Genomic DNA, 26,352 nt, shown 5'->3' with positions numbered 1-26,352 from the left:
AGAAGAAGCCCCCCTCAGTCAAGTGTTTTGACCCTTAACTCCTTACACTCTAAGGGGGCCGGGCCGCACCCAGGTCATGACTCCTGGATGTCCTTGTATTGCCGCCTTTTTGGTCATCAGCAGGTTCGAACCCGCGCCTCCAGGGTGGTCGCCACTTCAGGACTGAGTCACCTTTTCTGGCAGACGTTTTAACCACTGAGCCATCGTACGCCTAGTTTGAGTAGATCCAGCTGGATTTCAGTGGTTAGTAACCATCTGTTGTCGACGCAACTGATGAACTGCTGATGTGTGATTGGCATGTTACTTACGTATGCCAAGTGGTGATGAAAAAGTGCTTTACCATTTCATGCTGTCTGTTGTTTGTCGGCGACGCTGATGAAGTTTTGACTGATTTTTTGTTTAATTTACTTAAATCAAGTAGTTACGAAAAAAAATGTAGGTATAGTTTTGCATTTCGTACATGCCTTTCAAGTCATTCTTAGACTGTATGTTTTAATCATTATGAACTATTTCGCTTGATTTTGAACATTCTGCCGTTGTGCATAAAGTAGGAATTGACAAATGTTTACACTGTGTCTGCTTTCAAACGCGGCGGTGTGAAAACCTCTGGTGACTTTTTGACTCACTTGTGTAAACAAAGTGAGTCTATGTTTTAACCCAGTGTTCGGTTGTCTGTGTGTGTGTGTGTGTGTGTGTCTGTGTGTCTGTGTGTGTCTGTGTGTCCGTGGTCAAACTTTAACACTGACATTTTCTCTGCAAATACTTTGTCAGTTGACACCAAATTAGGCATAATAATAGGAAAAATTCAGTTCTTTCCAGTCATCTTGTTTAAAACAATATTGCACCTCTGGGATGGGCACCAAAAAAAATATGAAGCCTAATTATATGCAAACTGCATTTACTGTTATATTTATATTTTTTGTATTCTCTAAACTTGGCACTTTGATCTGATATTCTGACCCAACAACAAGAGCAGTCATTGTTATCATTTTTTGTTCAAACAGGAACTTCTTTTGCAAAGCAGGGAAGTTTTATTTATTTTGCAAACGTTTTGGTGCAGATAGTAAAAAAAAGGGAAATTACTCTGTAATTAATGCTAGGGGACTTAATATATCACAAGTGAGTCTTGAAGGCCTTGCCTCTCTTGTTTTAATTATCATGCTTGGATTTCCTTTCCGGGTCACCGTCTCTATCGGTCACTATGTATGTGTTGTTTTTCCGAGCTCATGTACAATTTGAAGTTTCCTTTGATTTTGATTTCAGTTGATCTCAGGCATATCTGCGTAGTCCGGCGTAACATGCGACTTTTCTTCATCCTCTTTTGTTTTTGTTTTTTGAGGGGTGTTTTTGTGAGATGCAGAGAGAAAATTATGTCTTGATATAGCATGGTATATGGATTGTCAATGATGATGATGGAATGTATTTAATGCAATGTTGATTGCTATAATCATGTTCAACCGTCTTTCTCTCTGTTTCACTGAATCTGTATTTGCACTGAATGTCGTTTTAGTATTGGAAAAATAATCACACACACACGCACACACACACACACACACACACACACACACACACACACACACTTTGTGCACAAAGACATGCACATGCAGACAGAGACACACGGCTCAGTAAAACTGGGTGAACAGAGCATGAAGAAACAGCGTTGAACATGGTTTAACCGCCTGTTTGTCTATCTCAGTAAGTGTCTGGCAAAACCCTGGCGGCAAAAAAAAAAAAAAAGAGGGGTGTTTATTTAGGGTGTTGTTAACAGAAACTGACAGGTATCACCCGCATGCTGCTGTTTGCAGACGACAGAAACCGAGTCAGAGTCAGTGGCATTCACAATGGCAGACAGGCCCAAACTTTCCACAGAAGACGTTACCGTCGTGACTTCGGAAAACTCCATCCAAAGGTATGTGGGGATCTGTTTTGAACTGACCGTCTCCGTAAAGGCTGCTCTGTGTGTGTGTGTGTGTGTGTGTGTGTGTGTGTGTGTGTGTGTGTGTGTGTGTGTGTGTGTGTGTTCTTCGATTTAAAGTCTGTTCACATAATGTGATGTGATTTCAGACGAAAAGAAAAACAAAAACACGTAAAAAAGAAAGAAACAAAAGAAAAACATAAGGTCTTTTGGCCTTATGGAGCGAAAACAACTTGAATTACAATGATAGTTACAAACTTAAAGGCTGTTGATATAGGATGATAATGATGATTCTGATGAAGGTTTCAATGTCGTTTTTTGTTGGTTGTGCAATTTCATCAACAACAATTTTCAGTCTTTTCCCTTTTTTTTTTTTTTATTGCATCGTTGACTGATGCTTGTATGATTTGTTGCGTTTGTTGCTGTCGTTGTTGTTGCTTTGTTGTTGCTGTTGCTTGCTGCTAATAATGGTGATAGTAGTGACGATGCGATGACAGAGGACAAGTATTCATATCGATTATTTGCTATCACTTATTTCATGAAAACAGCAAAACGCACCTTCCCCCTCCCCCACTCTCCACCTTCCTCTGTCGTGTATCACACATCTTTGTCTTGGGTTTAGTGTGTGTGTGTGTGTGTGTGTGTGTGTGTGTGTGTGTGTGTTTTGGTTGTTGTTTTTTGTTGTTGTCGTTGTTGTTGTTGTTGTTTGTTGTTGTTGTTGTTTTTTGTTTGGTTGGTTTTTTGTTGTTTTTTTGTTGTTGTTTTTGTGTGGGTTTTTTGTTTTGTTTTGTTTTGTTTTTTGTTTTTTTTTGGGGGTGTTGTTGTTGTTTTTTGGGGGAGGGGAAATTTGTTTTTAATGAATATAACATGGTTATTGAAATTTCGGTAATCGTATGTGAGTTTATGCGTTTGTGCGAGAGAGAGAGAGAGAGAGAGAGAGAGGGGGGGGGAGGGGAGAACGGAGAGACTTACAGTTTATTGCAAAGGTTGTGTTTGATTTATATTTGACGTATTATGCAGAAATATTTATGAGCACGCTCAAGGGTTTTTTAAGTGCTTGATTCTTCTTCTTCTTTTTTAAAAAATCTATTTGGCTTTATGTGAAAAATTATGTGATTGATATCTGAAGTCCATCCCTCTATCCCATATCCACACCCCTCCTCGCTTCTATTTTTTTTTATCTACGTTTTACTTTGTGAGTGTGTCTCGGTGTTTGGTAACGTGCAGTGGTGGTGTACAACGATGAGTGAATGAACAACACTACAACTATCTCCTATGTCCTTGAACACTGGTGCAGTGCTGAGAATCTCTTTTCCAAGACAAAGACAGGACAAGACGTGTCTATTTCAGGGGGGAAAAAAACCCGGGGGATTGGGGTTGGGAGGGCCGGGGGCGAGGGGTGGTGCGGGGGGCGGGGGCACATACAAATGCCACATATTTCATGTAACGAATGCAATTATAGGTGGGGGGGGGGGGACATTTGGTATTCTGCTTATTATAGTTTTCAACGGCTATACAAGCTGTCTCTTTGTTATTTTTTGTCAGTCCAGCTGTCTCTGTCTTATTTTTTCCAGTCCAGCTGTCTCTTTGTCATTTTTTGTCAGTCCAGCTGTCTCTTTGTCATTTTTTTATACAGTCCAGCTGTCTCTTTGTCTTTATTTTCAGTCCAGCTGTCTCTTTGTCATTTTTTATACAGTCCAGCTGTCTCTTTGTCTTTATTTTCAGTCCAGCTGTCTCTTTGTCATTTTTCATACAGTCCAGCTGTCTCTTTGTCATTTTTTTGTTTTTCAGTCCAGCTGTCTCTTTGTCATTTTTCATACAGTCCAGCTGTCGCTTTGTTATTTTTGTCAGTCCAGCTGTCTCTTTGTCACATTTTTTCAGTCCAGCTGTCTCTTTGTCTTTTTCCAGTCCAGCTGTCTCTTTGTCATTTTTCATACAGTTCAGCTGTCTCTCTGTCATTTTTTTCCAGCCCAGCTGTCTCTCTGTCACATTTTTTCAGTCCAGCTGTCTCTTTGTCTTTTTTCAGTCCAGCTGTCTCTCTGTCACATTTTTTTCAGTCCAGCTGTCTCTTTGTCATTTTTCAGTCCAGCTGTCTCTCTGTCACATTTTTTCAGTCCAGCTGTCTCTTTGTCTTTTTTCAGTCCAGCTGTCTCTCTGTCACATTTTTTCAGTCCAGCTGTCTCTTTGTCTTTTTTCAGTCCAGCTGTCTCTCTGTCACATTTTTTTCAGTCCAGCTGTCTCTTTGTCATTTTTCATACAGTCCAGCTGTCGCTTTGTTATTTTTGTCAGTCCAGCTGTCTCTTTGTCATTTTTCATACAGTCCAGCTGTCTCTTTGTCATTTTTTATACAGTCCAGCTGTCTCTTTGTCTTTTTTCAGTCCAGCTGTCTCTTTGTCTTTTTTTAAATTCAATCCAGCTGTTTCTTTGTCATTTTTTTTTCCAGTCCAGCAGTCTCTTTGTCTTTATTTTCAGTCCAGCTGTCTCTTTGTTTTTATTATTATTATTATTATTCAGTCCTGCTGTCTCTTTGTTTTTATTATTATTATTATTATTATTATTATTATTATTATTATTATTATTATTATCATTATTATTATTATTATTATTCAGTCCTGCTGTCTCTTTGTTTTTATTATCATTATTATTATTCAGTCCTGCTGTCTCTTTGTTTTTATTATTATTATTATTATTATTATTATTATTATTATTATTATTATTATTCAGTCCTGCTGTCTCTTTTCATTTTTTTTATTCAGTCCAGCTGTCTCTTTGTCTTTTTTTCCATTCCAGCCGTCTCTTTGTCTTTGTGGGGTTTTTTTCAGTCCAGCTGTCTGTTCGTCTTTGTCATTTAAACAAAAAAAATCAGTCCAGCTGTCTCTTTGTCTTTTTAAAATTCAGTCCAGCTGTCTCTTTGTCATTTTTTCCAGTCCAGCTGTCTCTTTGTCATTTTTTTTCCAGACCAGCAGTCTCTTTGTCTTTATTTTTCAGTCCAGCTGTCTCTTTGTCATTAAAAAAATAATAATCCAGCTGTCTCTTTGTCTTTTGTTGTTGTTTTTTCAGTCCAGCTGTCTCTTTGTCATTTGCTTCTATTTAGTTTGTTGTTGTTGTTGTTGTAGTTCACTTGTTATTTTCCGTTTGTTTGAATGTAAGTTCATTCCGCATTGTCAAGAAAACGAATGAATAGAAAAACAAATGACAAAGAGACAGCTGCACTTGAAAAAAAAAAAGAAGACAAAGAGAGAGCTGGACTGATAAAAATGACAAAGAAACAGCTGGACTGATAAAAATGACAAAGAGAGAGCTGGACTGAATAAAAATGACAAAGAGACAGCTGGACTGAATAAAAATGATAAAGAGACAGCTGGACTGAAAAAAAATGACAAAGAGACAGCTTGACTGAAAATTCAGTCTAATATCATCATCTTAGATGAAAGAGACAGCTGGACTGAATAAAAATGATAAAGAGACAGCTGGACTGAATAAAAATGATAGAGACAGCTGGACTGAACAAAAATGATAAAGAGACAGCTCGACTGAATAAAGATGATAAAGAGACAGCTGGACTGAATAAAAATGATAAAGAGACAGCTGGACTGAACAAAAATGATAAAGAGACAGCTGGACTGAATAAAAAATGATAAAGAGACAGCTGGACTGAATAAAAATGATAAAGAGACAGCTGGACTGTCTCTTTATCATTTGTTTACAGTCCAGCTGTCTCTCTGTCTTTTTCTTTTCTTTTTTTTTCAGTCCAGCACCGGAAGTGAGCGAGGAAGCAGCGGAAGAGAGTTCCGGCAATGGGGCCAGCCAGTGTCAGCGCTTCTTGAGGTGGGACCCTGCCCTGTTGGTTCTGTCTGTCATTGGGGCGGCTGTGGGCTTCGCCATCGGCCTGACCCTGTACTATGTGGGGGTCTCCAGCGACGCTCTTGTGTGGGTGGGTAAGTCACCTCCACTGTTCAGTCTTGGTTCACCGTTGGAAAATAAAGATTCGGTAAAGATTTATTTATCCAGCTTGGTTTAGATAAGATTTTCTCTTTTTTTCTATTCATTCGGGGTTTTTTGTTTGTGTGTTTGTTTGTTTTTGACAATGCGGAATGAACTTACATTCAAACAAACGGAAAATAACAACTAAACTGAAGCAAAATAAGGTCAACTGTCTTTTCTTAAGAAAATTCATAATCAATAATTGTAAGAAATGAGTGAGGGAGGATTAAAAAGATACACAGGAAAAATGTAGAAGTAGCAGCAACAGTAGCAACAATAGTAGCAGTAGGCAGACAATGACAAGGAGAGAGACGGTCGGGCAGAGGGTGAAGGGGGTAGGAGAGAGAGATGATGCATGCATGGAGTCTCCCGTCGGACCGACGGATGACTGGGCAGGCAGGCTTATCTGTCGGTGTTTGTCCTCATATGGGAGAAGAGGCCGATTCTAGCTCGTCGTTCCGACATTAGCCTGGTTGCCTGACCAGCACAGGTGACTTTTTTTTTTAGTGAAGTTGTCCCTCGGCAGGTGCAGGTTTTTTCTTCGGAGTTCCGTCTCCTATGAGGACTTCCAGCCAAGGATAAGAGCTCTCCCTCCCCTTTGGTCATCCTCTTCTGCCTTCACAACCGTTGAGAAAGGTTTCCTCCTCCGCCTGGTCCGTCGTTGGGAGACTTCGCATGCGGCAGGTAGTACTGGGTTACATGGTACCAGTAGCAATGGCTATGCCCCTGACCTGACCTGATGATAGAAGATGCGTAAATAGTCGTAGTAACAACAATGAGAGCAACACTATCAGCATTTGTAGAAATAGGTAGACAGACAGTTTAAAATCATCTATACCCAGTCAGTTTGTTTTTATTTTGTTTTTTAAATTCCAGCTGTGAAGACATCCGTCATATACTTAAAATATACTTCAATCAAGACAGGACTTTGTATAAGATTTTCTTGTCCTGTTTACCGTGACGTATTGTGACATATTGCAAAAACATGATGTTCAGTGATGGCCTAGAGGTAACGCGTCCGCCTCGGAAGAGAGAGAGTCTGAGCGCGCTGGTTCGAATCACGGCTCAGCCGCCGATATTTTCTCCCCCTCCACTAGACCTTGAGTGGTGGTCTAGACGCTAAGCCGAGGTCCCGTGTGCAGCATGCACTTCGCGCACGTAAAAGAACCCACGGCAACAAAGAGGTTGTTCCTGGCAAAATTCTGTAGAAAAATCCACTTCGATAGGAAAAATAAATAAAACTGCACGCAGGAAAAAAAAAATAAAAAAAATGGTGGCGCTTTCAGTGTAGCGACGCGCTCTTCCTGGAGAGAGCAGCCCGAATTTCACACACAGAAATCTGTTGTGACAACAACAAAAACAGATAAATACAAATACAAATTTAAAAAAAACCAAAATACTGTATAAACCCAAATCCTCCTGAACAGAAGTACTGTGGGCGTGTTGCCTTGCAGGCATGCCGGGCGAGCTGTTCATGAGGATGCTGAAGGCTGCTGTTCTGCCCCTGATCGTCAGCAGCATCATCGCAGGTCAGTAGTTCAGCACTCACCTGTTGGCTCTATTCCTTGTATATCTGTGTGTCAGTAGTTCAGCACTCACCTCTTGGCTCTATTCCTTGTATATCTGTGTGTCAGTAGTTCAGCACTCACCTCTTGGCTCTATTCCTTGTATATCTGTGTGTCAGTAGTTCAGCACTCATCTCTTGGCTCTATTCCTTGTATATCTGTGTGTCAGTAGTTCAGCACTCACCTGTTGGCTCTATTCCTTGTATATCTGTGTGTCAGTAGTTCAGCACTCACCTCTTGGCTCTATTCCTTGTATATCTGTGTGTCAGTAGTTCAGCACTCATCTCTTGGCTCTCTATTCCTTGTATATCTGTGTGTCAGTAGTTCAGTAATCACCTGTTGGCTCTATTCCTTGTATATCTGTGTGTCAGTAGTTCAGCACTCATCTCTTGGCTCTCTATTCCTTGTATATCTGTGTGTCAGTAGTTCAGCACTCACCTGTTGGCTCTATTCCTTGTATATCTGTGTGTCAGTAGTTCAGCTGTCACCTCTTGGCTCTATTCCTTGTATATCTGTGTGTCAGTAGTTCAGCACTCACCTGTTGGCTCTATTCCTTGTATATCTGTGTGTCAGTAGTTCAGCACTCACCTCTTGGCTCTATTCCTTGTATATCTGTGTGTCAGTAGTTCAGCTGTCACCTCTTGGCTCTATTCCTTGTATATCTGTGTGTCAGTAGTTCAGCACTCACCTGTTGGCTCTATTCCTTGTATATCTGTGTGTCAGTAGTTCAGCACTCACCTCTTGGCTCTATTCCTTGTATATCTGTGTGTAAGGTCAGTAGTTCAGCACTCACCTGTTGGCTCTATTCCTTGTATATCTGTGTGTAAGGTCAGTAGTTCAGCACTCACCTGTTGGCTCTATTCCTTGTATATCTGTGTGTAAGGTCAGTAGTTCAGCACTCACCTGTTGGCTCTATTCCTTGTATATCTGTGTGTCAGTAGTTCAGCACTCACCTCTTGGCTATCTATTCCTTGTATATCTGTGTGTCAGTAGTTCAGCACTCATCTCTTGGCTCTCTATTCCTTGTATATCTGTGTGTCAGTAGTTCAGCACTCACCTCTTGGATCAATTCCTTGTATATGTGTAAGTACAATAGTTCAACACTCACTTCTTGGATCTATTCCTAAAATGTGTGTGTGTGTGTGTGTGTGTGTGTGTGTGTGTGTGTGTGTGTGTTAACAACTGGTGTGTTGCTGAGCAAGGCAAACAAGCGGAAATGAAAGAAGGAAATTTACAACCTTCTTGTTGCTCCTCATCTACTTCTTTTATTTTACAACTTTCACTGTATTTGCTCGTCCCCCCCCTCCCCCCACCCTCTCTCTCTCTCTCTCTCTCTCTCTCTCTCTCTCTCTCTCTCTCTCTCTCTCTCTCTATATATATATATATATATATGTGTGTGTGTGTGTGTGTGTGTGTGTGTGTGTGTATTTTTTCTCGATTTCTGTCCTAATACTGAAGTATTTTTGTGTTGATTTATTTTTTGCGGCTAATGTCAGGTGCTTACTGTTATAACGACGAAATAAATAGCGAAAAGTGCACTTTGCGGTTTTTATATGCTTCACATCTTATTTATTCACTCTTTTTTTGTCTGGACAGTGCATACCTGTGATCACATTATATTTGATGAATATTTTACTCTATCTCCGAACAAAACGATATTTTGTACTTATATTTTTTAATGGAAAACAAATCAGAATTTAGAAAAGACGGCGTGAAGGTCTACAGCAAAGTGGCAACTCAGTCGCAAATCCGATCTGAAACATTGGCATATCTTGCATAACATGTTTCAGTTACAGTTTGCCTAAGTGGTACACACTGGGATCGGTGGGTGGGGGTTAAAAAACAACAACAAAAAACAAAACAAAAAAAAAAAAAACCCACAAGAAAGAATGATTATATGACTGAACAGCGAACATGCGCGTTTCCCCTTGCTAAGCATAGAAATTATGTCCCTTGCCCTTTGCAGGAACTGCTGGTTTGAAGCCGAAGGAAAACGGGAGAGTGAGTGCAGTGGCCTTGACCTACATCATCATCACGAACATCACGGGAGCTGTCGTCGGTACAGTACTAGCTGTGCTTATTAAGCCAGGTAGGACCATAAGTCGAAATGAAATCAAACTTTATTCTTTAAGATTTCTTTTGATGTGACTTTTTATGTGTTATGATGCCGGAGTAGTTTGCAACACCTCCATTGGCTTCCTGTCTCACACAAAATAAAGAACAATATTAGCACTCTGTGTTATAAATGTATTCTCAAATCTGCCCTATCAGAAGGTGTCACTGTCAGAACTTCGATTGACTGAACGAGCTGGCTGCTGGAGTCGTCATTTCGTGCCGCTCAAGCTTGGCTGGTGACCAGTCACTTACTTCACGGCTCGCGTCAGTCTGTTGTTTGATCTTTGACATAAACTTCGTGCTGTATTCACCCTCGTCAGCAACGGTTCGTTTCTGCTACTTCAGACGAAATGATGATAAAGTGTGTGCTTTAAGAATTTTTAATCTAAATGCACCATATCTATTTGCATTGCGTAGCACAGCTCTAGCTCTAATAAATCACTCCGAGGTGTTTACTGCTTACGATTGTATTGTATTGTATTGCATTGCATTGCATTGTATTGTAACACTTTTTGTCACAACACAGATTGCTTTCTGTGTAATTCGGGCTGCTCTCCCCAGGTCCTTTTTGAGAATAATCAAAGAGAAGATTTATTGTTTAATATTAGGTATTTATTGCACTCCCTATTTGTGAAGGGTGCAAATGTTGATTTTTGTTGGATACCATCCCATACTGGATTCCTTTATAACAACCAAGCAGACAGGGCAGCAAAAAGGGGAGCAAAAAATCATAGATAGCATAAAAGTATATTGCCCATTGTCATAAAAGGAAATAAGCAATACCCTAGAAAGAGACTTTTATAGGTGCTTGAATTCAAGTCTAAAACCTCGTCAGTTGACTCTCTCAGACTTTGGTCCGATTCGCAGATCAGTTCTGAGTTTAACTCTCAGACTATTATCAAATTCATTACGGACCAAGTATTGTTCTAATGTCAAGTGCATATGCTTTAGTAACCTGACAATTTAGCATATAATTTTTGACATTAGCTTGATGAAGACTTATGTACAAGTGTGTCTTCACATGTGACTGAGAACGTTGATGTTTTTGACTTTTTGCTTTCATTATCAGTTGTTTCGCTTGTCAGTTTAACGACTTCTCTTTTACGAAGTCCTTTAAGTAATTTCCTGTAATTGTATTTAGATTTTTTTTTTCAAATTTCACCCTCATTTCACCCTCATATACCCAGTTTCCCCCAACTCTCCATTCATTCACATCTCCCACCCCTTCTAACCGATAATGCTCAAATGTATTCATAAATACTTTAACAAAATGTCCTCAATCACCGAAATGTGTGACGGGACATTAAACAAAATTCCTCCTCCTCCTCCCCCCGTGCCTCCCCCCCCCCCCCCGCCCCCAGGTCCTCGTCGCCACAGTGCAGCACGCTCCATTGTTTTTCTTCCTTTGTTCTTTGTTCTGTCTACAAGTGTATTTGTTCCACGATCTACGTGGATTTTTTTACTTCAGAATATTTCCAGGGACGACCCTTTTGTTGCCCTGGGTTCTTTTTACGCGCGCTAAGTACATGCTGCGTACGTCAGGTTTATCTTCTTCGCATAGGAGGGAAAATTCCAAAGATGAATGCAAGTTAGTATGAATTTTTTTAGTTTATCCTTAGCAACAACAATAACAACAATCATCGATGTGTGTGAATACGGGTTTGTTGTTTAGTGTTATAAACCAGTGAGTCCGTGTTTGAATACATGCTTGTTGTTTAGTGTTATAAACAAGTGAGTCCGTGTTTGAATACATGCCTGTTGCTTAGTGTTATAAACAAGTGAGTCGATCCACAACTGCCGACAGTGAGGCAAGTGTTCAACTGTTGATATCAGTCTGACTGTGGCCACACAGTATGGCCAGGTTAGTTGGAGTCACCAGAACCAGCCCGTGAAACCAAACACTACTCGCCATCAACAAAACGTCGCTCATTAGGTGAAGCAGGCCTTCTACTGTTGTAGCGCCGACACGCGCAGTGGATGGAATGGCATGACTGATAGTCTGTAGTGTGTGTGTGTGTGTGTGTGTGTGTGCGTGTGTGTTTGTGTGTGTGTGTGTGTGTGTGTGAGAGAGAGAGAGAGAGAGAGAGAGTAGGGGTAATAGCCCCCTGCTAGTGTATATGTGACATCGATAATGTCGCCATTGCTGTTAATAATTCTGACCAACTGTATGCCTGGGCCACGTTAAGTATTGCCCGTTACCTCTGACTTTTTGACAGGACCCCAAATGGCTTCCTTGGGTCACCCCCGTAATTTGTCGACTGTCGAGTATCGCTGAGCAAATGAACAACAGGAAACCTCACTTCCCCGGGTTAGGTGGATGATATACTCACACTTTGCCCAGTAGTTTCCTTGATGATGGCAGTTATTTGGTATTGTACTGTACTGTATTGTATTGTATTACATTTAGTCTCAACAGATTGCAAAGCGCATTGAGCTTCAACAATATGGGCTATAGCAAGACATCTTAATAGATAAAATAAATAGATTGCTATGTGTGAAATTCACGCTGCTCTGTCCAGGGAGAGCGCGTCACCACAGGACAGCGCCATCTGTTTGTGTTTGTTTGTTGTTGTTGTTTTTTTCACCTTTAACGATCAAGGAGAATTTTTCTGTAGACTTTTTTTTTTGCCAGGAGCAAATCTTTTGTTGCCGTGGGTTCTTTTACGTACGCTATGTGCATGTTGCTCAAAGGACCTCGGTATATCGTATGATCCGAATGACTAGCATCCAGACCACCTCTCAAGGTCTATTGCAGGGGGAGGGGCTGTAGGGAGGGGGCCGGGGGGGGGGGTGAAGAAGTGAAAATCCCGGCTCGTATATAGGAGTCGAACCCAGACACACTCGCTACCAAGTCGGACGTCTTGCTTCTAGGCCCCGACTCCTCTTCCCACCCACCCCCACCCCACGCATCCTCCACCCCACCCACAATCCCCAATGTTCCTTTCCTCAAAGCATCTGCTGCTGGCCTTTTTTTTCTTTTCTTTTTTCATGTCGCCCGCTTTATGTTGATTGAGTTGCTTCAATTTCTCTTGAACCTGCTCCACCCTCTGGTACCCTTGCCTCACTTCATCCTCACTCTGTCAGTGTCTCTGCCTTTCTTTCTTTCTCTCCCATATTGATATATATCCTCTCTCTCTCTCTCTCTCTCTCTCTCTCTCTCTCTCTTTCTCTCTCTCTCTCCCTTACAGTTTGTATGTATAGTTGCGTATGTGCGCGGGTACATACATAAGAGTGACAGGAAGAGAAAGAGAAAGAGAGCCGTGGGGGCGGGGGGGGGGGGCAGAAAGAGATAGATAGACAGAAAGAGAATGTGTGCGCATGTGCGTGCGGGTGTTTTTACCATGGACTAAAAAAAAATTCCCAGTTCGCTTTAACTGCAAAGCTCAGCAAACATGGATTGGCTGTTAGGACTCGCCCTAAGCACGCAGCGGAAAGATGAACATTCACAAGCCACTCTTTGCAAAAATGAGGTCATTGTTACACTGAACGTGTTTGTTTGTTTGTTTGTTTATTCGCTTATTCATTGTCTGTCTGTTGTTTGTTTGTTGTTGTTTTTCATTGTTTACTGCCGATGTGCCAGAACTGGTCAATGATTAAGTCTTAAACAGTATGATATTACACCAACATAGCTTCTCGTAATCTAAACACTTTATAACACTAGATTCTGGAAAACATGGAATGGTAGTCGTGCACACTGAATGAAATCATATAACCGCTTTCTGTGAAGCAGTGGTTAGATTACCATTATTCCTAATTTCTCTTCCTGGATTGGAAATGAAAAGAGAGACAGAGAGACAGACAAACAAGCAGACAGACAGACAGAGACAGACTCATGGGGACGACAGAGAAGCTGTAAGTTGGAGAAGAGAAAATGAGAATAGAAACAAGCGGAGAGGGAAGAGGGAGGGAGAGAAAGGGTGGAAGCACGAGACAGAAAGAGGCGGTGGGGGGGGGGGGGGGCGAGGGAGAGGGGGGGGCGACACAGAAAGAGGGAGAGACAGACAGGTGAAGGAGAGGGAAGTGGGCAGGGGGGTGGGGGGTAATAATTTTGGCATTGCACCAGTTACGCATCCCGAGAAATTGCGGTCATTCCGGTTAGGCTGCCAAGTCAGCTTCAAGACGAGCCTTTTAACACAAATACAACGAAATCAAAGCGGACTGGCAGGAATTTTTATTTGATGCACAGTATGCACAAAGAGAATATACTGCTGAACATTATATATTGGGAGAGAGGTAACCTTAGATCTGACAAAGCAAGCGAAAGCAAGTAAATATTTTACTTAAATAGATATTTACATGAAATTTGTTTTGTTACGTTTCTGATATGTTTGAATAATGCGATTAAAAACATCGTCAAAACAGTGCCCCTTTGATAAATTTCCCTGGCTCCAAGGTATCTTCTTCTTCTTCTTCGTTCATGGTCTGCAACTACCACGTTCACTCGTATATTACACGAGTGGTCTTTTACGTGTATGACCGTTTTTACCCTGCCATGTAGGCAGCCATACTCCGTTTTCGGAGGTGTGCATGCTGGGTATATTCTTGTTTCCATAACCTACCGAACGCTGACATGGATTACAGGGTCTTTAACGCGCGTATTTGATCTTCTATGTGCGTATACGCACGAAGGGGGTTCAGGCACCAGCAGGTCTGCACATATGTTGACATGGGAGATCGGAAAAATCTCCACCCTTTACCGACCAGGCGCCGTTACTGAGATTCGAACCCGGGACCTTCCGATTGAAAGTCCAACGTTGTAACCACTCGGCTATTGCGCCCGTCGCTCCGAGGTATAAAATCAGCCACAGCTCGTTTCGACACTGAACATGGTTACTGGTGTAAACGAAATGGACCCTGTTGAATTACAAATCTAAAGCTGATAGAATCATTCGTCGAACAGAAACTTAAAGTCACTGATGCTTCAGAATACCTTCCTGTGCGAGGTGTTTCTAGAACATCTTAGTTTTGTTAGCATTTTAACATACATCTGCAGCATATTCCCAGAAGGAACAGTTCTGTTTCTAAAGCATGTTTTTCTTTTGTGAGTTTTAGTCCTAGAGCTAGGTTCAATGATCTATTGGCTGAGGCCCCTCGACGTCAGGTTATTCAAGGCAGGGTCTTGATAATGTCTCTTCTAGGATATCTGATAATATACAGTTTGTCAGTGGCAGTCCCTCTCATGTCAAGACATTTGAGGAAGAAATGTTCAGCGTGTAAGTATCCAGAACAAAAGTGTGTGTGTGTGTGTGTGTGTGTGTGTGTGTGTGTGTGTGTGTGTGTGTGTGTGTGTGTTTCTGTCTGTCTATCTGTGTGTGAAGTTGTGTGTGTGTGTGTGTGTGTGTGTGTGTGTGTGTGTGTGTGTGTGTGTGTACGTGTGTGTGCGTGTGTGCGTGCGTACATGTGTGTGTGTGCGTGTGTGTGTGAGTACGTGTTTGACAACACCGAGAAACGTGCTGTGGATGCATGGTTTGTGCAGGATCCAGTGGAGCAGACACAGCCGACACCACCACTGTGGACACTGGGAACCTGCAGACGTCTGACCTCTTCGCGGACTTGGTGAGGTCAGTGAACACTGACACGGTTAACTCTCTTTATCAATTTGGGAGGGACGCTCACACAGTCTGGCTCCGCGACCACGCCATTATTGTCGTCAGTTTGGGGCTTCTTTGGTGGTGTCCTAAGTACGTTAACTCACTCACTCAGTACGGCCAGTCCTCTCTTCTCCTCTACACAGACCCCTCGGATGTCCAGTGGGTGTCTGAATGACCCCACCTTTAGCTTCCGTCGTCAGAATTGTGGTATTCTTTGTCAACATTCACCTCTTCAGTATAAGAGCCTTCCGCTTGCAATATTTTGATGATGGTAACTGGGGTGAAACGCCGTTCATATGGAAAGAGTTAAACGAGAGGAGGCACTGTTGAACACCACCGAAGTGATTCAGCAGCAGTGCAGCGTCTCCTCTGGTGTGTGTGTGGCCTCCTGACGAGACCTAACATCGATGGTTTAATGTTTTATGTTATCAAAAGCGTTTTTGTAAAGCACCTAGAGCAGATTTCTGGATAGTGTGCTATATAAGTTTCCATTATTATTATTATGGTTCCCTGTGGACTGCTGACGCTAAGAACTGCGACAGACGAACCCGGGTGTGGCTGTATATGGGGGACTCGGAATGAGCGGCGTGGGAGTAATGCCACTGAAACTGTGCAGATGATGAGGAAGCACAAAAAAATTCAGTATTATTCATTTCTTTCTGTTGAGTAAACGAACACTGTGCTTATTTGTTTATTTGTTTGTTGTTTTGTTTTTGTTTTGTTTTTTAATTTATTATCCTATCTATTTGTCTGTCTTTCTTTCTTTATCATGTTAACAGTACAAATAATCATCTATGTTCCAGACCATGATTTACTCTCGATAACACAATGACTGTTGTCTTCGTTTGCAAAAATACATCATCTTCTTAGTTCTGTGTGTAATTGTTGAGAACACTGTTTGTTGTCAGTATATATCAATCGATGATGATTGTGATGACGACGATGATGATTATGATGATGATGACGACGATGATGTCACTGTGTGCAGAAACCTGGTACCAGACAATGTGGTGGCTGCATGCTTTCAGAAGACACAGACACGCTACAAAGAGGGTGGTGACGCCCACAACGCCACCAGCCTTGTCCGCTTCCTCGATGTTGCCTCGGGCACCAACATCTTGGGTTGGATATCTATCTATCTATCTCTGTGTGTGTGTGTGTGTGTGTGTGTGTGTGTGTGTGTGTGTGTGTGTGTGTGTGTGTTATCTTCAGTTAAAGTCTTTCCACTTGAAGTGATGTCAGACGGGAAAAAACAACAACAAAAAACGGAGAGGGTAGGGGTTGTGGGAGGGGGAGGGGGGAGAAGTGTGTGTGTATGTGTGGAGGGGGGGATGAAGGGGAGGGGGTAGGGAGAGACAAAGCTAGGGAAAAATGTGTGTGTGTGTTTATGTGAGAAAGAGAGAGAGTGTGTGTATGTGTGTGCGTGTATGTGTGTGTGTGTGTGTAGAATTTATTTCAATCTGTTTGTTAATTATTCTATTTTACTCGAATTTTTTTTTGTCATCGAATTTATTTCATTTCTCTTTTTTTTTCTTTTTTTTTCACTTCGTTTCAAAAACAGTTTCATTGTTTGTGTTTGTTAACGTGATGGTTCGCTATGCTGCATCGTGAAAGTGGAGATGGATATGGTGCTGGAGTGAACATAGTGTAGGCTAGTGGCAGTGACTGTGGCCCCAGTGGAATTGTTGGGTGGTTTTTTTATGACGATGGTGATCAGTAGGCATTCTGGTAGCGCATCATGATGGCAGTGACACTTAATACGGACACAACGGGGATTGTGGTGAAAGTCGTTGTTATCAATTATGATGCCATGCTGGGCTCAACAGCAGGGAATAAAGGTTAGTACCACCAACGAGCCCCTTCCCACTCCGCACCCCCCCCCCCCCCCCCCCCCCCCCCCGCCCCCATCCCTCCCTCCCCTTCCACACCCCACCCAACCCCTCCTTATTCTTTTCCATCATCCCACCCTATCTTTTTCTGTCTCCTTTGTGAGTTAGTCCATCTCACCATCTCACTGACAGATGCCTGTCTCAATCATGATGTTGAAAAAATAAAGGAGGAGAAGAAGAAAGTGTATGCGTTTCCAACGGTATTAATCCACACACACACACACACACACACACACACACACACACACACACACACACACACAAACACACACACACACACACACACACACACACACACACACACACACACACACACACCACCTTTTTTTTTTTCTTTTTTTTTTTTTGGTCTCTCTGTGTTGACATCCAACAACCCGTCTGAACACGCTGACGTGGGGCCGACTGCCAGGTCTGGTGATCGTGAGCACGGCGGTGGGCATGGCGGCGGCACAGACAGGGGAGGTAGCTCGTCCCTTCCTCCACTTCTTCAGCGCCGCCGCTGACGTCATCATCCGCCTCGTGCACTGGGTCATTTGGTCAGTTCTCCTCCGCTCCACTCCCCTCACTCCCCACCCCTCAGACCCCGCTCCCTCCACCCACCCATCCCCCAACATTTCCACGGTCTTTTACACTATCCGTATGATTAAAGGTCAGACAATATCCACATTTTCCCCCAGTGTTCTTTCCATTCAGTTTCGGTCCGAAGACGGAAAAATCATAAATTTGTTAGAACATTGTAATATATATACTCTACATTTCTTCCGTTCCACTCTTTGACTGGCCTTCTTTTCGTCTTTTAACAGGGGAAGAAATGTACTGTATATATCACAATGCTATTAACCAATTTTGAACTTTTTTTTCCCGTCATATAAACGGAAAAGTACTGGGAAAAGGCAGGGGATTGACATCCACTGTGTCTTCGGCTCGGCCACATTAAGTCAGCGGGGCCCAATTCTCTACTTCAGCTGCTTTTAACCTTCCCCACTGACCGAAGTCAGGTACCCTTTCACACCTGGGTGGAGTGAGAAAAATCGGAGTCAACATGCCTTTCCCAAGGACACAACACCTTGCCGAAACGCCGGGGGTTCGAACCCTGGTCACTAGTGAACACTGGACCAGAACTCCAACGCCTAACCAAATCTGTCTCTTTACTTATAATGACGCAAAGCATAAAAACGCGACGTATACATTCATTTGTATTTGTATTACTCTTTTTTTTTATAATCACAACAGATTCCTCTGTGTGAAATTCGGGCTGCTCTCCCCATGGAGAGCGCGACGCTGCACTAGAGCGCCAACCTTTTTTTTTTTTTTTTCCAGCGTGCAGTTTTATTTGTTTTTCCTATCGAAGTGGATTTTTCTACAGAATTTTGCCAGGAACAACCCTTTTGTTGCTGTGGGATCTTTTACGTCCGCTAAGTGCATGCTGCACACGGGACCTCGGTTTATTGCCTCACCCGAATGACTAGCGTCCAGACCACCACTCAAGGTCTAGTGAAGGGGGATACAATATCGGCGGCTGAGCCTTGATTCGAACCAGCGTACTAGGATTCTCTCGCTTCCTAGGCGGACGCGTTACTTCTAGGCCATCACTCCATCGGATCACAGCATACACCAGATCGTGCATGTCGATTGCGCGAGGCTGTTTCAGAGTATGCCGTGACTGACCAAGCGAGGTCGCGGAGAGAAATTCTGTATGCATCATTATGTTTGCTTGTTTCATGGGAAGCAAACAGTTCTTCTCTTGTGCAACTATATAAATTACAAATCTTGTCAGCTGCAAAGAACTGGATATATTCATCTGGTGCTTTGTCTCGTTCAATTCTTCATAGGAACCTACAGCTTACACCACACACACACACACACACACACACACACTCACCTTTGAGCCCTCTCGCTGTAGAGTGGCCAGTTTCATCACCATGTTTATCCGATGTACGTCATTATAACATCACCAAAATATCACCATAACGTCATTCAAACCTAATCGTATCGTCATTGTCTGCAGGCTGACCCTTATCGGAGTGGCCCGTCTCATCGCTACGTCTGACGTCAATATAGCATCACCATAACGTCATTAAAATCTAGTGATAACGTCAGCATGTCGTCATTGCGTGGAGGCTCATCGCCATGTGTGTATGTCGTACCTCAAGTCATAACGGCAGCATGACATCGCCAGGACGACGTCATAACGTCTCTGTGTGTGCAGGCTGACCCCGATCGCCATGTGTGTCTGATGAAGCTAACGTCAGCATAACATCATCATAACGTCAGCTTGACGTCTCTCTGTGCAGGCTGACCTCGAACGGCGTGGCCATGTGTGTCTGATGTAGCTGACGTCAGCATAACATCATCATAACGTCAGCATGACGTCTCTCTGTGCAGGCTGACCTCGAACGGCGTGGCCATGTGTGTCTGATGTAGCTGACGTCAGCATAACATCATCATAACGTCAGCTTGACGTCTCTCTGTGCAGGCTGACCTCGAACGGCGTGGCCATGTGTGTCTGATGTAGCTGACGTCAGCATAACATCATCATAACATCAGCATGACGTCTCTCTGTGCAGGCTGACCTCGAACGGCGTGGCCATGTGTGTCTGATGTAGCTGACGTCAGCATAACATCATCATAACATCAGCATGACGTCTCTCTGTGCAGGCTGACCTCGAACGGCGTGGCCATGTGTGTCTGATGTAGCTGACGTCAGCATAACATCATCATAACATCAGCATGACGTCTCTCTGTGCAGGCTGACCTCGAACGGCGTGGCCATGTGTGTCTGATGTAGCTGACGTCAGCATAACATCATCATAACATCAGCATGACGTCTCTCTGTGCAGGCTGACCCCAATCGGGGTGGCCAGCCTCATCGCCAAAGCCATCGCCAGCACAGCGGACCTGGAGGCCACCTTTAAGGGCCTGGGCTTCTTCGTGCTGGCCGAGGTCATCGGCAACTTCATCACCGGCTTCATCTTCATCGCCCTTATCTACTTCGTCATCATCCGCAAGAACCCCTTCAAGTTCCTGCTGGGGGCCTCCCGGGCCATCATCACTGGCGTCGCTACAGCCAGCTCGTCAGTATATGATGATGATGATCATGTGGATACTTTATATAGCGCCTATCCTCGGTCATTCATTTCCTGTGTCACTCTATCAAATTTCAGGCACACACACACACACCCACATCCACATCCACACCCACACACACGGACGGACGCAATATTTTACGTGTATGACCGTGGGTTTTTTTTCTCATGTTTATTTACCCAGCCATGTAGGCAGCCATACTCCCTTTTCGGGGGTGTGCATTCTGGGTATGTTCTTGTTTCCATAACCCACCGAACGCGGACATACGGGCTGCTGCCTTTCAGTTGTGGTCATCCGGGCGGGGGTATGGGGGGGTAGGAGGGGGCAGAGGGGTGTGGGTTGGGGGTGTGGAAGGGGTCAAGGCTATAGATTTTGACTCAGACGTTCCCGCCTCGCTGGATGCATGACGCTGTTAAAGCGCTTTCAAATTTAATGGTCCTCAGCCTCATCAAGTGTCTGACGGAGATAAAAAAACTCTAGGGGCAGCTGGACAGTACAAGGTCTTCAGAGAAGAAGCCCCCCTCAGTCAAGTGTTTCGGCACTTAACTCCTTACTCTCCAAGGGGGCCGGGCCGCACCCAGGTCATGACTCTTGGATACCCTTGTATTGCTGCCTTGGGTTTTTTTTTTTTTTGTTTTTTTTTCTTTTTTGGTTTTTTTTTTTTTGTTTGTTTTTTTTACCCTGGTCCTCAGCGGGTTCGAACCCGCGCCTCCAGGGTGGTCGCCACTTCAGGACTGAGTCACCTTTTTTGGCAGACGTTTTAACCACTGAGCCATCGTACGCCTAGTTTGAGTAGGGAAATTTAATCCTTATGAAGTTTACTTTCATTCCTCCTCGACCAGATCCAGCTGGAACTCTTTTCTGCTGCTTCTGCCATTGCCTTAAGAGCCCATGTTATCTCTCTGCCAGAAATCGACAGCTGTTTCGTGAGGCTGTAGACAGATGCGCCCACAAACCCTTTTGCACCAATCTCTATGGCGAGGACTTTGGCTTGGAAGCCAGATTCTCTCAGGCTGCTGGCTAGACTAGCATACTTCTCGGTCTCGTAGATGTGGGCTTCCTCCATTCTGCTTTCGTATGACACAGTGAGCTCAATCAGAATCGTTTGTTTCGTTGCCTTGGAGTGGAGTACTATGTCAGGTCTCATGCCGCTCTTGCTGATGATTTCTGGGTGTTTCTTCACCTGTGGTAGGTCAACTGTGCATTCCCAATCTTCGGCGAATTAAATGTGGCTATCAATATCTTCGATTACAGACTGTTTTGATAACAAAACAATTTTTTGTGTGCGTATCAACCCTATTTCGATTAGTTTCGTGTGTGTATGTCTGTGTCTGTGTGTCTGCGTCTGTTTGTGTGTGTGTCTTTGTCTGTGTGTCTGTGTCTGTGTGTCTACGCAGGGGTGGGGGTCTAACATGGATTGAATATTAGGAAGTGTAAAAAAATAAATCAATCAATTAAGAAAGAAAGAAGAAGAAGAAAATGTGTGTATTGTCTCCATCCGAACCACACTATTTCCCTCCTAGAGCGGCCACCATGCCGGAAGTCCTCAACTGCGTGGAGGAGAAGAACAACGTGGACATCCGGGTTTCGCGCTTCGTGGTTCCCATGGCAACGGCCTTGAACCGTGACGGCAGCGCCATGTTTATCGCCTGCTGCTGCGTGTACATTGCTCAGCTGCAAGGGTCTGTCACCGCCAGCAACACAATTCTTATCGCGTGAGTTGTCAGATGCTTTGATAACAACAACAACGACAATAATGATAATAATAGTAATATAGCACCGAATCTTGAGCGGAAAGAAATCAAAGCTCATTCACACACAACTTTCATAACTCTTAAACTTAAAGACAAATCTTAGAAAAGAAAAAAACAAATCATAGAAATAGAAGGATAGAGAAACTATGGATGGGAAAAGGGGGAGGCTAATGGGGGAGCTATTAATTGGAAGGAGGTAGGTTTTAACGCCAGACTTGAAAGAAGCTCAGGGATTTGACAAGGCACGCAGCGAGAAGTCCAGAGACAGAAAGAACGGTGGCCGATTGTGGAGTGTTTGAATATGGAAACGCATATTTTTGGTTGTGAAGGCTACTTTCTTTTGTTTCTTTCCGGTTGTGGTTCTTTGGAAAAAGAAGATTTTTTTTTAAACAGAAAGAAAATGGTCGATTTTGTTACGACCCACAGTCGCCAGTATTTTCTCCTCCCTCCACGGAACCTTGTCTGGTGGTCTGGACGCTAGTCATTCGGATGAGACGATAAACCGAAGTCCCGTACGCAGCAAGCATTTAGCGCAAGTAAAAGATCCCACGGCAACAAAAAGGTTGTCCCTGGCAAAATTCTGTAGAAAAATCCACTTCGATAGGAAAAGAAATAAAACTGCAGGTAGAAAAAAAATATATATATATGTATAGGGTGGCGCATGGTGATCTCGATGTAGAGACGCGCTCTCTCTAGGGAGAGCAGCCCGAATTTCACACAGAGAGATCTGTTGTGACAAAAACAGTAATACAATACAATACAGTACAATACAATACAGTACAGTACAATACAGTACAATACAATACAGTACAGTACAGTACAGTGCAATACAGTACAATACAATACAATAAAATACAGCACAGTAAATGCAATACAATACAATAACATACAATACAATACCATACAATACAGTGCACTGCCCATGAGCAAAGCAGCAGCGCTGACTGACTGACGATGGACTGTGGGCAGCATCCTGTCGGCAGTGGGCTCGCTGGCTATCCCCGGCGTCCCCAGTGCCAGCATCGTCACCATCCTCATGATCCTCTCCTCCCTGGACATCCCCCCGGCCAACCTGGGCATCATCATCGCTCTGGAATGGTTCTCGTGAGTAGGGGCTGAGGGGTGGGCTGGTGTTTCAGTTTCAGATTCAAGGTGTCAGAGCTTGCGGTTTGGTCTATGATTATACGCTACGCCTATGCCCAAAGCTCAGCTTCTATCACAGATTGACATAAGCTTACAGATGGGCCAACAGCGAAGTAGGAGCTGTATGATTAATGGTTTATCCATTGCAATGGGAAGTCATTTACAGCTAAGTCTTTTGTGAAGGACGATGACTCTCAAACGAGGAGGCAAGATTAGACTGGTTCTTAGTGCTGAAGGCTAGTTGGCCTTTGTGAACCATCCTAACGCCGACTGTCCTAAAAACCCTCTTGGCCGAGAGAGTGGGGATGTAACTTGGGCAAGACACTCTCCGCTATGATCAAATTCTAGCCCAGACAGTTGGGACAGCGGTTGCTTCCTCAGCTCTTGTGAGGGTCATAGTTGGACACGACTGACTATCATACATACACTACGCCACATCTGCTGGGAAAAAAAGGAGCAGATTCCCGACCATCGCATATTCCCTAAGCGCTGATGAGGTCTTGTGAACAGTGGGAATCACAGAGAGGGAGAGCAAGTGCTGGTTTTGTTTTTGGGGTTTTTTTTGTTGTTGTTGTTGTTTTTGTTTGTTTTGTTGTTTGTTTGTTGTTTTGTTGTTGTTGTTGTTTTTTGTGTGTGTGTGTGTGTGTGTGTGTGTGTGTCTGTGTCTGTGTCTGTGTGTGTGTGTTACAATGATTGTTCGTCGCTCGGTTGCTCTGAAGTTACACGTTTAAGCTGTTCTTTTTTCTTCTTTTTAATAAAAAATGACTGTTGATTTCGTCTTTGATGTGTGTTAACCGTTCTTGGATATGAATGTCTTATAATATGGTTTCCTTCTTGCGTTCTTTTTCTTTCTTTTTCCCACACAGGATTGTTCGTAATCGTGTACATATTATGTCTCTTAATTAAGCAGTATGCTTCCTGTTTGTATTGGAAACATTATGTGAAACTACCTGTGAACTTCTCTTTTTAAAAGATGATGAAGTTGAAATGGTGGGTCTTGGTGGTGAGAGAGACACCACACTGAGTCTCAGTTTTCAGTTTCAGTTTCAGTAGCTCAAGGAGGAGTCACTGCGTTCGGACAACTCCATATACGCTACACCACATCTGCCAAGCAGATGCCTGACCAGCAGCGTAACCCAACGCGCTTAGTCAGGCCTTGAGAGAAAAAAAAAGTAAATAAATAATGGATAAATACATAAAAAAAAAGAACTACTACTAATAATAATGATATGTATAAGGCACAAAAACTTGATGAAGTCAACTATAAGCGAAAAAAAAGTAATAATAATAATAATAATAATAAATGAATAAAACTGAGTCTCCATGTCCTGGAAGCGGGGTGGGAGATGGAGTGAGGAGGTCGGAGGACTGGGAAGGGCTAGGAAGGAGCGAAGCCATAGCAGGAGACATAATAGAGTATGGGGTGGGGTATAGGGTTGTGGGAGTGATGACTGGATGGAGAGAAGATGATACAGGACCAGAGCAGACCTCTGAGGGCATTGATTGTAGAATTAGTTTTGTTGTTGGTATTGGTGTTATTATCATCATCGTCGTCGTTTTCGTCTTTTTTGTTGTAATTACACTTCCTTTATAAAAAAAAAAAAAGCTTGTAGATGTTCATCTGTGTGTAAATAAGTATCAGTATGATTGTGATTATTATCATTATTGTTGTTGTTGTTATCACAATATAAAACGTTATCATTTAACCCGGCAGAGACCGAATGCGAGCTGTGCCCAACATGAGCAGTCACGTGCTGTGCGCGGTGATCACGTGGCACTTTTGCCGGAAGTCGTTGGGCTTTGACCAACAGGGGGCAGCACCGGACCTCACAGAACTACAACACAACCGACCGCCCTCTGCCGGAGACATCGAGAAACCCACAGAAGATAAAGGGAGAGAAGAGGAGAAATTCATCAAATGGTAACGTGTATGGGGGATACCATTGCATGTATACATATGGACCTGTATTGTGTCGTGTTGTGAAACAGTGTGTATGTCCGATGTGGGTACATCTGTTTATATTGTTATGTGTTGTAGTAGGCTATACTATATCACATTGTATCGCATTGTATTGCATTATATTGTGCTGTGTTGTATTATATCATATTGTATTGTATTGTGTTTTATTGTTGTTTTTCTTGTGGGTTTTTGTTGTTGTTGTTTGTTTGTTTTTATTACACTGCATTTTATAAAGGTGAAACATGGACCACTTCTTCAGAGGAGAAAACATCGACAAACCCCAGCGCCACCTTTCTTTCTGCCTCGCGTGTATTTGTTTGGAGTGTAAAGTCTCCAGTCCTCGTGTTGCTGTGGGTATTTTAACGTGTCCTAAATGCACGTGGCACACGGGTATCAGTTGATAGTCTCAGCCGAAGGACTGAGGTGTTCACCTGAGGTCCATTGTGCTTTGGCCAATACTCCCAAGAGAGAAATCCAGTCACTGGCTGGGGATTGAACCTTGGGACTTCGGAACTTTTGATATCTTGCTCAGGAACCTAACCACTGAGCCACCATTGTTTGTTGATTTAATTGCTCCTTTTAATCTTCGTTGCTGTATGGGTTTAGTCAGCTTAAAAAGAAGAATAAACAGAAAATGATGAAGACATGGTTTGTTGAATAGCACTTAATTCGTTTTAAGCTGATATTGCTGAGATACATTTTTGATGTAAAGGTTTCAAGAACGGTTGCTTTCGAAACAAAGCATCATGGATAAGGCTGTCTGCTGAAGGTTACTGAAAATAATGTTTATATGCATGACCTTGGAGATCACAATCATTTCTTGACTCATGTCTTTTACGTTATTGATATGTTTGTGTACCGGCTTTTTCTTCTGTTTTTTTTTTTTTTTGTTTTTTTTTCTCTTTACTTTTGAGTACATTCATTTGTTGTGTTGTTTCCTGTCTTCGTGGTATGGATCTTGATTTGCAGATGTTCGCTCACAATAAAAATATTTCATATAACTGTATAAAAATATTTCAGCACTGTAATCATGAGGTGCACCAAATTTAACTGGTCCGTATACGGAGTGTCTGAGATATCTTATGTACTTTTGGAACAGATTCATTGTCGCGGTCAAAGAAAGTCTTGGTTTGTTTAAGTATACTTTTATTTGAGAGGGTGTGTGTGTGTGTGTGTGTGTGTGTGTACGTGCATGAGGTCAGATGACGTGGCAGCTTGTGTGTGTGTGTGTGTGTGTGTGTGTGTGTGTGTGTGTGCGGTCAGATGACATGGCAGCTTGTGTGTGTGTGTGTGTGTGCCACACTCACTTTATCAATGGAAACACTGCTGACAACATGACTTCTCTCAAA

The 26,352-nt window shown here is 43.0% G+C and overlaps 1 protein-coding gene across 4 annotated transcripts in view; it reads left to right on the top strand.

Moving 5' to 3' along the window:
- LOC143281025 (excitatory amino acid transporter-like) overlaps positions 1–26,135 on the top strand; it is a 29,736-nt gene extending 3,601 nt beyond the window's left edge. For 2 of the 4 annotated variants that reach the window (XM_076585917.1, XM_076585919.1), the window contains 11 exons: positions 1,806–1,909; positions 5,666–5,853; positions 7,354–7,428; positions 9,431–9,553; positions 15,056–15,140; positions 16,159–16,292; positions 17,469–17,595; positions 19,900–20,133; positions 21,670–21,861; positions 22,870–23,004; positions 24,758–26,133. In XM_076585917.1, the coding sequence (XP_076442032.1) occupies positions 1,842–1,909; positions 5,666–5,853; positions 7,354–7,428; positions 9,431–9,553; positions 15,056–15,140; positions 16,159–16,292; positions 17,469–17,595; positions 19,900–20,133; positions 21,670–21,861; positions 22,870–23,004; positions 24,758–24,968 (1,572 nt within the window). In that variant the 5' untranslated portion in view covers positions 1,806–1,841 and the 3' untranslated portion in view covers positions 24,969–26,133. Of the gene's footprint in view, positions 1–123; positions 244–1,805; positions 1,910–5,665; positions 5,854–7,353; positions 7,429–9,430; positions 9,554–15,055; positions 15,141–16,158; positions 16,293–17,468; positions 17,596–19,899; positions 20,134–21,669; positions 21,862–22,869; positions 23,005–24,757 lie in introns of all 4 variants that reach the window. The other 2 variants (XM_076585918.1, XM_076585916.1) reach the window with 2 other exon arrangements.
- Positions 26,136–26,352: the final 217 nt, after the last annotated feature.

The sequence above is a fragment of the Babylonia areolata genome, chromosome 4, assembly GCF_041734735.1.
Source record: "Babylonia areolata isolate BAREFJ2019XMU chromosome 4, ASM4173473v1, whole genome shotgun sequence".
NCBI classification, from domain to species: Eukaryota; Metazoa; Mollusca; class Gastropoda; order Neogastropoda; family Buccinidae; genus Babylonia; species Babylonia areolata.
The sequence above is the reverse complement of the archived record's forward strand: the minus strand, read 5'-3'. Positions and strand labels throughout refer to the sequence as shown.